This window comes from Procambarus clarkii, chromosome 75, assembly GCF_040958095.1.
Source record: "Procambarus clarkii isolate CNS0578487 chromosome 75, FALCON_Pclarkii_2.0, whole genome shotgun sequence".
In the NCBI taxonomy this organism is placed as follows: domain Eukaryota; kingdom Metazoa; phylum Arthropoda; class Malacostraca; order Decapoda; family Cambaridae; genus Procambarus; species Procambarus clarkii.
Window position 1 is genome coordinate 14092676 of NC_091224.1, and position 13896 is coordinate 14106571.

The 13896-nt window shown below is 44.2% G+C and overlaps 1 protein-coding gene across 3 annotated transcripts in view; it reads right to left on the minus strand.

The window, feature by feature from the left end:
• Positions 1–1704: 1704 nt before the first annotated feature.
• The window catches only part of LOC123771645 (progestin and adipoQ receptor family member 3), a 44889-nt gene continuing 32697 nt past the window's right edge, over positions 1705–13896 (minus strand). For all 3 annotated transcript variants that reach the window (XM_069313229.1, XM_069313227.1, XM_069313228.1), the window contains exons 7-8: positions 12953–13043; positions 1705–4066 (exon numbers count right to left, since the gene is read on the minus strand). In XM_069313229.1, the coding sequence (XP_069169330.1) occupies positions 3924–4066; positions 12953–13043 (234 nt within the window). In that variant the 3' untranslated portion in view covers positions 1705–3923. The remainder of the gene's footprint in view (positions 4067–12952; positions 13044–13896) is intronic.

Genomic DNA, 13896 nt, shown 5'->3' on the forward strand with positions numbered 1-13896 from the left:
AAGGTGCAACGACATGCCACTAAGTGGCTCCCAGAACCGAAGAACAAGAGCTACAAGGAGAGGTTAGAGGCATTAAATTTGCAAAAACTAGAAGATAGAAGAAAAAGAGGCGATATCATCACTACATACAAAATAGTAACAGGAATCGATAAAATTGAGAAGGAAGGATTCCCGAGGCCTGGAACTTCAAGAACAAGAGGTCATGGATTTAAACAAAAGAAAGTTGCCAGAGAAATATAAGAAAATTCATTTTTGTAAAAAGAGTGGTAGACAGTTGGAATAAGTTAGGTGGGAGGGTCGTTGAGGCCAAAACCGTCCAGTAATTTCAAAGCGTCATATGACAGAGTGCTGGGAAGACGGGACACCACGAATATGGCTCTAATCCTGTAACTACACTGAGGTAATTACACATGCATGCACCCCCAGGAAGCAGCCTGTAGAGGCTGTCTAACTCCCAGGTACCTATTTACTGCTAGGTAACAGAGGCATCAGGGTGAAGGAAACTCTGCCCATCTGTTTCTGCCGGCTGTGGGGATTGAACCCCGGTCCCTAGGTCCATGAGTCTGGAGCGCTGTCCACTCAGCCACCAGCTCCCCAGTTAGTAGCTTTGCATGAATGTTAAAATACCAATTTTATGTAATTTCAAAACTCATAAATAAGCATACCAATCCTTATGTAATCTACATAAGCAACATGTTTGTGTCTGTAGCTAGACACAAATACAACAAAATTATTAATGATGGTAACAGTCTATTTCATGTGGACTCCATCTTATGTTGGCCTCCGAATGCATTATAGAGCTGATGAGTTAGCCAAAGAATCTGCCTTTAAAGGAGAAATTGAATATAACCTTGGATTGTCAATAAGCAGTCTGAGAGCAATAATACACCAAGAACCTCAACAAAATCTTGTAGATCTGAGACAAAGTGAAATCAACACCACTAACTCCATCTATCTTCATACTATCGTGCAAGATGAGCCACACATCTATGGATCATCCAATAAAATCAGCAGACTTCTAGATGTTACTATTGCTCGGCTTAGACTCGGTTATCATATCTCTGGGGATTTTCATTATCTGCTGATGTAGACCTGACCAAATGTAAACTGTCAACAAAATTATTTGCACACCCTCCGTCACTATGCGATGGAGTGTGAAAAGATACGTGAATTCAAACAAATTTATAACATATGTTCAAGAGATGTGCAAATATTTCATTCAAAATGATCTGCTGCCAGAAGTCTTGGCCAAATATCCCCAGTTTGCTAACTGTAGGTAGTAACTGAATGATTGTAACCTATCCACCGTTGCCCACTGGATGGGGAAAGGGAGGGCGGTGTGCAGGACAAATATAGCAATTGTGACACTAGCTCTCCACATGTCAATTGCTTAATTTGAAACTGTACTTGTGGTTGGTCTCGAGCCCATTGTTGATGTGACGATGTGCATTGAATTTTGTAACTAGCTCATCAAGATTGTAGCTTGCTTAGCTAAATGAATTGTGGGGCTCAGTCCCCGAGCCCATTATGTGCCTCTGTAACCCTTTCCACTACTGCCCACAGGATGGGTATGGGATGCATAATAAATGAACTAAACTAACTAATGTAATCTCACCAACTCATTGTACCTTCTTGCAAATAATAATAATAAGTGCATGTTTTTTAGCAAGAGGTAGCAGGCCAAGCAAGCATTAAAACAGCATCATTATAAAACAATTATTATTCATAACAAAACTCTTATTATAACATAATACAGTATGCAGAATTTAATGTAAAATACAACATATCTGAATTAGATATTAAATATCTATGAAACGTGACTCAAAAAGTAACGCATTTAAAATTAATATTTGATCATTTTTTAACAATGCCAAAATAATGAATTTGAATACCTAAAATCTACACAAATATAACATCATTATCTAAAAAACAATGTTGCTAAGCTTTAATGTTACCCAAATTACCATTCAGAATAAACTTTTTAATTACTGTATATGTCATTACACAAGTAAAGTTATGTACTGTGCAACATTTTTAGAATGTGTGAAATTTTAACAAGAAAAATGTGCTAACTGCAATACCCTATTGAACAAGAAATTCCAGGGTAGGCTTTATGCCACGTGGCAAAACAATGAACCAAGCAGTTGTAACTTTATGCAAACTTTTACAGTATAATGTTCACATTCTTCATAAGCACAGAACATTACTTTCTTATAATCCATACTGTGCAAGTTGTTCCAAACTTATAAAAAATATTCCAAGTTTCCCACCTACATATACATTCATCCACACTCCTAACAAGAACTCATTTTCACCACAGTGTGTTGGTATCCTTGTGTCGAGCCCAATGTGTTGACGCAAGTTGTCATGTGTTTAGTGAATACTGCCACCTGCAACTTTAGTTGGTGTTATCAATGATGGGCCAGGGTTTATCAACTTATTTTAAGGCAATGTTGAGATTTATTTGTTAAAATATAATATTTACATGAAATGAAACTTTTGAGAGCCCATTTCCTCAAGAATTTTCTATGAAAAATACCAATCACACTGGGCTTCAAGTATGCACTGTCTACTTCTCTCAGTCTCCACAAGGATAGCCAACTTTGAAAATCCACAAATTGGCATGCATGTCAAACTTTTCTGCAGAGCAAAAGGTTCTGTAACAACTTTCTGTATAAAGCTTTTTGTTTACCATACAGTTCCGAAATACAATACAAAAACGATTGCTAGCTACTGTAGGTTTGCCAGAAATCATAATACTTCATTAGAATAACAATAAAAAAAACATTTCAAACTATTATAATAATCCTACTGGATATCTTTAATATATGTGTATAAAAAATCAGACTATGACTATGGGCTTTCTAAAAACTTGAAAAATATGCTTACTAAAATCACTTGAAACTATGATTAACATAACCTTGCCATAATAACGATAAACTTTCAAGTGCACATCCAATACTGTAGTCAAACTGCAGTATGCCTATTGTACTCACAAATACCCTTCAGTATACATTTAACAACACATTTTAATATTTAACAACACAGCAAACCTAACTGACTACATTGTAACCGTAAACATATGCCTTGGTAGCTCAACTAAGATTATGGCTATTGTGGTCTAACCTCAAATCTCTAATGCATCTTAAGATTATGGGCTTTTAAAGCCTTAGAAGAAATTCTCTATCTACATGTTACAATATTTTATTTCCAATCATTTAATTCTATGGAAAATACAAACAGGATGCATACCACTTCTTATTGCTTTCACAAAATATAACATGATATGTGATTATTAGAGATGCAAACATCTTCAATTCTCTCCTCTTTTTTTCCAATATGCAGAGACTGGAAACTTTTTATTTTATATTTATATAACTGAAATATAGTGAATAAAGTAATTTTTAGAGATACAGTACTGTATACATATTGTAATACCAAAAATAATCACACCCAGTACTGCATTGCCAAGTATTGTACAGTACAGTACACTACTTATTACATCAAATAGTGCTGTACTGTATTGTAATATCACCAATTCTTGCATCAATAATCTTCGCACAAAGCATTGTCAAAATCAACAGTTCCGAGGTAGGCATATCATGGAAGACTGTTTCATTTGATTATCAACAGCAATCTTACAGTTAACAATGAGGATGTTGTCGAGCACCGAGATTTTTAGGAACCAATTCTAAAACCACAACCACAGTAACTTTATCACAGTCAGGTATAACAACCAGTTATTATAACATCAATAAACAAACTGGCAATAGGTACTGTACAACCCATAAAATACAAACAAATATGTACAATTATCAATAAATTAATGATTGGTAATAATAAGTATCGAGTCACTCTGGTGCCACAATGCATCTGTCTTGCCAAAAATAGCTGCATTTTATTTACCTTCATATATACATATCTCACTGATTCATGAGGCCTGTGTTGCATCCATAGGTCAGCCTATAGCGAGCATACTCCAAGCCTGTTTGGTGCCAGTATACTAAAGCAGCTATTATAATCAAATGCCAAAGCTGATGTGAAGCTCCAACAAAATCAAACCTACCTGTAAAGCATGATAAATTAGTTGATTTATTGTCTACGAATATGAAAGCTGTCAAAACTAAAAGCAGCAGCAATATTTTCAAATTTAAGATGCCTATATATATCAATAAACTCTAATATGGGAAGGTCTATGTTAAAAGGGATGGCTCCTGATTGGGATCAAGTTACAAATAAAATATTAAAGAACACAGAGAAAACATGACAGGGAAAATGTGTTTTGTGCAGTAGACATGAAAGCAAAAGTTGTGACAGAGATGACAATTAATTATCAAAAGAAATTGCCTAGCTCAGAATGCTACATAGCACCTGTGTGTTACAGAATATTCAAGAGTTTGTAGATATTCAGGACGCCAAATATGAGAGCAAAAAAACACTAGACAAGTCACGTCAAAGGAATCATACAACACAAAGGAGTACTGAGAAAGACGAAAAAACAAAGAAAGTACAAAAAATATACAAGGAGCTTTGCAACTGTTAGTGGAACAATGTAGTTCTGACAGTAAGGTGTGTGTGTGTGTTTCGTTAAAGGGTCAATGAGTTAAGCATGGGTGCCCAGTACGTAACCGAGCCAGAGACGTTTCTCCACTTCCTGTTTCAGTGATGGGTCATATTTGATAGTACTGTACTGTATGTACTGTTTAAATGATGTTTGCAATAGCCAACTATATACAGTATCATACAAATGGTAAGGTATTGCATTATGAATGGTAAGACATAATGCAAGAAATGACGATTCATAATAAGAAATCCGAGTAAGGAATTCACAACTGGGAGATTGGTTGGGCACAAATGATCTCTTTAGTGTCCATGTCTAAAAGATTATCAGAGATTATCCAGATTTATCTGGAAACCTAACAAAAGCCAACTGTCTTCAATCTGCTTAAGACAAGGTACAACCAATATTGGACTTACTACAAAGTGATTGGCATGTTATATGTGTATTTTCTGGGGGAAGCCCCGTTGGCTCCCCGGAGCTTTACCGGCTGATATGCTAATGTCAGACTTTGGCATCAGTCATGTGTATGGAGTTCTAGGGCCTACCGGGGACCACGGCCAGAACCTGGCCCCCTCAGAGAGGCAAGGAGAGCAATGGCCTATAGAAACCCCCGTGTGGTTGGAAGCATTCTATGTCTGCCATCGACCGGGTCAAGCATCCAGAAAGGTAAGCATTCCAAAACAAACCCCTATTCTGGTGAAAATTGCTACCTAAAGCCGAACTAGTGGATAGAACTCTTCAACAGAAAACAAGGAAACTAGTATGACGTCATACATCACCGCGCCGCTGTCTGCGCAGCTCCCCCCTCCCCGGGAGGGGGAAGGGGGAGCCTCAGACCTCCCACACCGGCTATCCACCCATCAGTTCTTCGGCTGATGCTATAGGCAACGGTTATGTGCTCCGGCTCCAGTGGTTGTTTCAGCACTGTACCTAGAGTGTGGTGTCTGTTTTCTAGGTGGTGCGTGAGCCGGGAATGATTCTCCAGTACTCGGGCTGCATGCGCCTAGGGTTCCCTTCCCTAGGTGCCCTGTAAGTACTGCCCTTGGGGCTTGGGGCCACCTTCCACAAGTTCCTTGGGTCCTGCCCCTGCTTGGCCGTTTACTGCTTGGTTTTCGGCCGCTCTTTGTGTGCTCGGGTGTTCTGTCTCCCTTGTTCGCCTTAGAGTAAGGGGCAGTTTTTGCACTGGTGGGGCGCAGGGTACTGTGCAGCTTGTCTTTACCAATCATAGCAGCCGGCTCTGTTCCGCTTGGGTACGCTGTCCTCTTGCGGGGTTTTCTTTTTCTTTTTGTTTATCTACCTGGTGGGGGGGGGGGGGGGGGTCTGCCTTCGTTCTTGCCCCTTGTGTCCCTTGTGTTCTGAGTATTTTCTGGTGGTACCCCCTGCTAGGTCCCCGTGAGTGTACACGTCCCGGGGGTTCAGCTCTTAGAAACTTGTTTGGTAGCTTTGGGTGCCAGTTAGCAGTACCCTGCCTGGGATTACCTGAGCGCGAGTTCTCTTATAGTAAACGCTCGGGACCCTGGGAAACCCCTGGGGGCGCGCGGGTCCGATGGATGTGACCCCAGAGTCCTCCCCTCGCTTCCAGCGAGTTTGAGGGTTGCTCTCACCCTTTGTCTCTGGGTGACTCTCTGTTTTGCCTCCGTCTGCTGCCTGTGGGGTCGGTGACACCTTCGACCCGGAGTCCTGCGAGTTTGGTTGCTCGTTGTGGCTTGGTTACCCAGTTGTGCTAACGAAGCGGGTGCGGGCAGCAGGGGCGTTGCACTTGAGCCTTGGTGTGGCAACATTCTCGTGGTTTCCTCCCCGGGAGCCCCGGGGCTGCCCCGTTGTAGTTCGTTTTGGGACTTGGGGGTGTTGGTTGCTTCGGTTCCATCCACGCCCCCTTGTCTTTCCCCTGGATCACCCTTCCTGCCTGCATCCGGTTCCTTACCGTCTGTAGGTTCAGGGCGGGGTTTTTGGTGGTGTTGAGACTCGGGCAGTCTCAGGGAATTCCCCTTCCGCGGTAGTGACGGGGGCATTTGAGCCTGTTCCTCCAGCCGTGTTGTATGAGTCTGCCAGTGGGCTCCCTTCCTAAGTGTTTTCACGGCTGCCCCGGTTTTCTGGTACGGCCGGGGCTTTGGAGGAACGGCTCGGCCCCGGGGCCTGTCGTGTCGGTTCCCGGGTCTGGGGAGGGGCTGACTTGGGGGACCTTGGCCCCGTTGGACCCCGTGGGGGTTTTTATCCCCCTCTAGGCGGGGCTTGTGGTTACGCGGAGTGGGGTCTTTCCTCCCCACTCGCTGTACGTGCTGTTGGGCGTCGGCCCCTCCCCGGGCTCGGTTCCTTGGCTTTTGAGTCGGTTGGTTCCGTCCTGTGGGTGGATGTTTCCTCCCACCCCTTTTTGGGACGGTGTTTTCGTCATGTTTCCCCGTTCGATGGGGTTCTGCGTGACTTCTGATCTCGGGTGCGCCTGCGCCTTCGTGTGCCTTCGGGACTAGTGTTGGCTTCTGTGTTCTCGAGGGTACGGGAAGGTTTTTCGCTACTTCCCGCATTATTGGAACGTCTGTCGGCTCCTCTTCCTTGTCGCCCGGTTGGGCTGCTTGTCGCCCGGTTGGGCTGCTTGTCGCCCGGTTGGGTTCCTTTTTGGGCTCTTTGCTTCTTTGGCCGGTTTTATTGTTCCTGTTTCCTCTTTTGGCTACTTTTCTCGTGCAGTAGTCCTGGCTGGCGCCTTCCCGCAGAGAGGGTGTGCGGTTCGGCCAGCATGTTATGCGCATGCGTCGTGGAGTTTGTTTTGGTCTGGGCGGTGTTTCAGTGCTGGTGTTTTGCGCCCTTTTTGCTACAGTGCTTCGCCTCTCGTTCTTCTCCCTGGCTGCGATATGTGCCCCTTTGCGCCGGGGGGTGTCCTGGTTCCCAGTTGTGGGGAGGACACTGCGGTTTTCCCTGTGTCATGGGTGTGGACCGCCTCCTTCGCCTCTCCCTGCTCTCCTGCGGGTCCGGCAGGGTCCGGCTCTGGTGTCTTCACCTGGCGGTGCTTCCTGGTTCTTCTGGGCACGGTTGAGTCGTCTCAAGTTCGTGCCACCGTTCGCCAGGTGAGTTTCTGCGGTCTGGCGTCTTTTGGCCGGGCGCTGGATGCAGAGTTGTTTATATACCTGTCTTTATTTAGGTATATTTTTGTACGACTGAGACCGTTCGCACACCAGTGACTGTCCCTTTTTCAACCCTTCGTGTCCCCCTCATGTGCATGTCCAACCCATGCTGGAGCCATTCAGGGGACCCTCCTTTTTTCATGTTGTGAGGTGTGGGGGTTGTAGGGTTGGTTCTGTACTCACCTGGTAAGGCTCCTGGCTGTGCTTGCAGGATTTGAGCTCTGGCTCTTGGGTCCCGCCTATCTGGTAGAACTTCCGGGATAGTACCAGTGGAGTGCAGTGGTGCTATTGGCACATTTGGGGAACACTGTATTACCATCAGAGGTCTGTGCTTGTTACATGACCTACTTGCAAGCATAAGCCTTCTTGTTGGTTCGTCCGTGGACTTCCAGGGCACACTAGCCTGTTTTCGTATGGCAGTTCCGGCCCGTCCTGGTTGTGGGGGTATGTGGGCCGGTGGACTGCTCCTAGCAGCTGCCTGGTGGGCCACCCTCTGGCTGGTCTAGCCTGGCCTTGGGCCGTGGTGCCTGTTGCTGCTGCTGCACGTGTGCATTGGTACTGTGTTTCACGGTGGCGTGTCCTTGTTCCTGTGTCCGGTTGTGGAGTGGCACTTTGCTGCCGTTTTGTGCCTGGGGATTGCGTGGGGGTTTTTCTGTCCCTCCCTGATTGTCCACCCCTGGTTGTTATCCTGGGGTTTTTGTGCTTCTGCTCTTTCTTCCTGCCTCCTCTGCAGCAGGGGTGTTCTGCGTGTGTTCTTAGGCGTTTGTCAGCCTGTGTCCTGTGATGTGCTTCCTTGTCTCGGTCTATTGCAGTTGTTCGTACCCCTTGGTTCGGGTACTGTTCTGGCGGCGACCCTTCCGCCTTCTTTGGTTTCCTAGCTTGCCCTGCCGGTTGTTTTTTTGGGGGGTCTTGCGATGTCTCGCGTCGGACCCGTTGTTTCTGAACTCCTGGCGGGCTTGCATGCTTTGGGGAGTTTTTCTGTTCGGCAGATGTTCCATCTCCTTGTGCCGCCTGGGTTTCGGTGGTCGTGCCCGAGATCTTCCCGCGGCTCCGCCTTTTCCTGGGCTCGAAGGGGCCTTGTCGGGGCTGTTTATGTTCTGCCTCGCGGTCTCGCCTCCGGTTGGTGGTCGGGTTTTTTCGTGGTAGGTGTCCCACCTGCGTGCTTCTCTTGGCGGCAGTATGGGGTATTTTGGTGGTCCTTCCTTTTCCTGTCCCTTCTTAGGTGGTTACTCTTGTTAGCTTGGTTTACTCTCGGCTTGGTTTTCTGGTGGGGGTTGGGGGCCTTCGTCTTGCCACATACTGTCGCCTCTTTTCGTGCAGCGCGGGCGTAGCCGCTTCAGCTTGCTTTCGGTCTTGGTGTTGCTTCTGCACCGTTAGTCAGCTGTCTTGTGCGTCGTTTCATCTCCGGCCTGTTCGTGCGCCACTTGCACCATCCTGGTCTCTGGTCAGCGTGCTCTGTCTTCTCCTCGGTTGGTAGTGCCCCTTCGGTTCCGGTGTGTTTTTTCGTCGGCTCTTTCCTTTTGGCCTTTGCCTCTGTGGGTTGAGTCGCTGAGTTTTCTTGCTCCTTCGGTTTTAGTGTTTTGGTTGTTCGGTGGCAGCAGTCTCCATCTTTTCTGGCGCGGGGTGGGGCTGCTGCGTTCTGGAGGGGTCCAGGGTTTGTTGGTGCTTCGTTGGTCAGGCCGGGGGTGTGTCGTTTTTTGTGTTCAGTGGCGGCCCTCCGCTGTTGTTTGCGTGCCATGGTGTTTGGGTCCGGAGCGTGTTTTGCGTTGATCCGGTTCTTTTCTTCCCGGTTCGCGGGTGATAGTGTCCCGGGTGGTCAGCCGTGTTCTTACGGCTAAGCTGCCTGTGGCATTCGTGGTTTCGCTGTTCTCGCTGCCGTCTGGGCGACGTGGCCTTGCGGTCTTTCGGGCATGGATTTTTGGTGTTCGTGCAGGGGCCTTGCTGCTCGTTGTTCTTGTGTTGTTCCTGGGACTTTTCGGGGCTGTGGCGCCTTGGGTTGGCGTTTGCTGCCGGTTGTCTCGCCTCCTTGGGGGGTGCGTGGTGTCCGCCTCCCGGTTCTGTCCCTTTGCCCTTCCTCTGTGGGTAGTTAGCTCCGGGGAGCCAACGGGGCTCCCCCCAGAAAACCAGCGTTGAATGTAATGAAACGCCGTTTTCTGGGTGAGACCCGGAGGCTCCCCGGCAACCCTCCCTCCCTCCGGTCGGCGGTTTTTCGCGTGTTTTGACATCCAGCCTCAGAACTGATGGGTGGATAGCCGGCGTGGGAGGTCTGGGGCTCCCCCTTCCCCCTCCCGGGGAGGGGGGAGCTGCGCAGACAGCGGCGCGGTGACGTATGACGTCATACTAGTTTCCTTGTTTTCTGTTGAAGAGTTCTATCCACTAGTTCAGCTTTAGGTAGCAATTTTCATCAGAATAGGGGTTTGTTTTGGAATGCTTACCTTTCTGGATGCTTGACCCGGTCGATGGCAGACATAGAATGCTTCCAACCACACGGGGGTTTCTATAGGCCATTGCTCCCCTTGCCTCTCTGAGGGGGCCAGGTTCTGGCCATGGTCCCCGGTAGGCCCTAGAACTCCATACACATGACTGATGCCAAAGTCTGACATTAGCATATCAGCCGGTAAAGCTCCGGGGAGCCTCCGGGTCTCACCCAGAAAATGGCGTTTCATTACATTCAACGCTGTTTTTTTTTGTTCAGATTCAATGTTTTTCAGAAATTTGTTTCTTTAGTTTAAATCTACCAGTATGTTCTCTTGTTCTTGAAGTTGTAGTTTTTTTGAAGTTAAAAAATATAAAGAGAAAATAAACTTTGCAAAGAATATATTTTCTGTCTTAAAATATGACACGGATGTGTCATATTTTAAGGCAGTGCAGCACAGTGGTTAGTCATCTCACGTATCAGGAACAGTTAAGGTCCACTGGGCTAACAACACTGCAAGCCAGGCATGACAGGGCGGATCTCACAGAAGCCTTTAAAATACAGTCATGAGCAATTTGGAGGATGTTGATCCGGACAATTTCTTCAAAAGGTCAGATGTAATATGAAAAATCAGCAACTGGTTCAAGCTCAACAAACCAGGATGTAGGACAAAAAACCAGGAGATGCTTTTTCACCCATAGGGTTGTAAACCCGTGGAACCACCTACCCGCCAAAGCCGTACATGCCAAAAAACTGCTGGGTTTTAAAATAGTTGGAAAAGATCATAAAGGCAAATGGGGGGACCTTTGGCAAGCTGCCGGCTTCCTGTCCTCATCGAGGCCACTATTGTTGGTGGCCATCATGTAAATTCAAGTAAAAGGTAAATTGGTTTCAATTATTTCTAATGTTTTGACTACCATGCTTGTCAACAATAAAGATCAATAACTAATAGGGTATTCCCTGCTTCCATTTTTGTAGATTGGAACTATGTTAACCTTTTTCCATATATCTCCCAAGACTAGTACAGAAAGACGACAAAATCGAAGTGGCATGCTGAGCTCAGATGCACATGCTCTAAGAACCTAAGATGAAACTCCATCTGGGCCAACTGCTCTGTTTCTGCTTAGCTCCTTGAGAATTTCTTTTCATTTCCTCTCAAGACACCTCTATGTACTCTACATTATTTGCTGAAATTCATATTGTGTCAGGTTCTCTGATAACTTAATTTTGCATGAACACATTTTGGAACAGGTTTTATACAATTCCTTTTCATTCTCTGAATCTGTTCCCCATTTTTAACCTCTTGAATTTTATCTTTTTTCTTTCTGTCTCACTCATCACTGCCATATAGGTGTTTTGTGTTTGTATCGCTGGTAAGTTGAGGATTAGGCCTCCTCCTGTACTGAACTCATTTTTTAGTCTTTTGTTCTCTGGCCCTCTCACAATTACTATTGAATCCATCCTGTTTTCTAGTTTTGTATCTCTGTTTTGGTGTAATTTTTTTGTGCCTTCATCATATCTCACAAAACTTGGCATGGTTCTCATTTACTTCCTTGCCTAACAAGTCTCTCCAATCAAGTTCATTAAAGAACTTTCAATGTTTCCCCATAGTGTCCCCTCTTGAAATAAAGAGTTTCATCCACTTCATTTTCCTCATTCTCATCTTGACTATAACACATTACAGATTTTATTTCCAAAAGAACATGGTTGATTTTAGCCAGGAGTGGAAGGTACCAATGTCAAATATCTTCCTCTTTCCTGGTGAATATCAAATCCAGCATTGAAGGAACATCCCTTTCCCTTATTCTTGTGGTCTGCTTAATGTGTTGATACACAAATGTCCCCAGGATGAGGCTTATGAATCTGCCAGTCCAAAAGTCCTCCACTCTTGCTTAGTAGGCATCTTAGTTTATTGATTTCAAGTTGAAGCCACCCAGTACCAACAATTGTGATTTATCTATCTGTGTATGGAACAAGGCTAGGTGGCATCAGTGTGTGAAGACATGTTTCAAGGGGTAATATACTAAAATGAAAGCATTTACCACTATTCACTCTCCCATTCATTGAACCACTTACACAAACTTCCAAGATTTTCACCACAAACTAAAATTTACAAGTCAACACCAAAGCATTTACTGCCTTCAATCATACCAGTAGCACATAGAAAAGGCATGTTACAACACAGTAATTAATACTGTATATGCTAACCTACAGTTGTCCTTGTCACAATAAATTATAATCAAATTCAAAATCCTCAAAAAAAGAATTACGAGGGAATTAACACGTAAACTTTAAAGTAATGTGTGGTAAAATTTAGCCTCAAAGATTTAAGAGGCTAGCCAAAATACTGGAGCAGAACCCTGTGTGTTTATTCAGACCATGTTAGTTGCAGAAGATTCTGAAATTACCATGTTGCACTCTGAGGAGGAAAAGTTTATATATACAATAACGTAAACACTTTGCAGAAAGGAAAGAGTGAAGATGACTACAAATGAACAATCTGGAAACTTTATATTATTAGGGTATCATTGTCACAGATATGGGTCATTACAACATCCTACAGAGATTAACTCTCCCATTATATTTGTTATATGTCCAGGATGATTATAACCAAGGTAATGTAATAATCCTGAATAATGTAAGTACGTACAATTAATCAAGTTTAGACTTCACTGATATTGTAAGCTATTGGAAAGACAAATATTAGTGCACTTACAGTGTATTGTATTTATGAAAAACCTATAGTTCTATTTATAAATGAATATACAGTATTTGTTTATATTTAATGGCTGCTGTCCACTGTTTAGCAGGGTAGCCCCTGTAGCCTCAGTAATACAGAGCATGAATCTGGCAACTTACCGGGAAAATACCTCTCAGGAACTTTCCACACATAAACAACCACAGCTGCACCACTGATGCCATACATAACAAAGATACGAGGCAAAAAAATCTGAAATACAAAATACAAAAGGATCACAGAAAATTTATCAGAACTGTATATATACTATATACAGTATATAAATACTGTAAATGAAGGCAACAAGTCAGGTATAGATAAGTATTGTACTGTAAACATTGCTCCATCAAAAAATACAGATATCATCATTTCAGACCTGATCCTGATTTTGCATGATATCGTTATGTCAGAAAAATCTCCCCTTTTTTACTAACGAGAAAAGTTGGGAAAATTTGGTGACAATAAAATGATATACTGTAATACACATTTCAGCATAGCAAGCGTCTCATGCTTAGAAGGTTTCATGTTGTTGTCACTGTCCACCAAAGCTCCCCATTTTATTCACAAATTACATGATCTGCTTCCTTTTACCATGTCAGAAACCTCACCAATGCCAGATTAGTGGCAGGTTAAGATAACCATGGGCCTTAGGCTTGTATTGTGGGGAGGCCAGGTATTCTATCGAGTGTCTGATCATTCTACTAAAATGCTTCCACCAAACGGGCACGAGTCTGCAAAGTTCAACACTTGCTCTGAATGCAGCAAAAACATTTTTTCATTTAATGAAAGAATTCGTTGCATCACAGTGAGATTTTTGTCGAATTTGAAAAGATTGGGACTATCAAGGCTGGTACATCAATCTACAGGGAAGATAACCAGAAAACATCAGCACGGTGCAGAAATGAAGTTTTACGATAATCAGCTGTGTAACACCTTGAGTAAACGGATTTATGTTTACTCAGAATTGTGCATGAAGTATGGATTCTTGTCAAATCGTTTGCAATTGAAGAACGAGGAATTGCAACAGGCAACACATTGCCCAATTTCTTCCTATCTTAAGGACCTG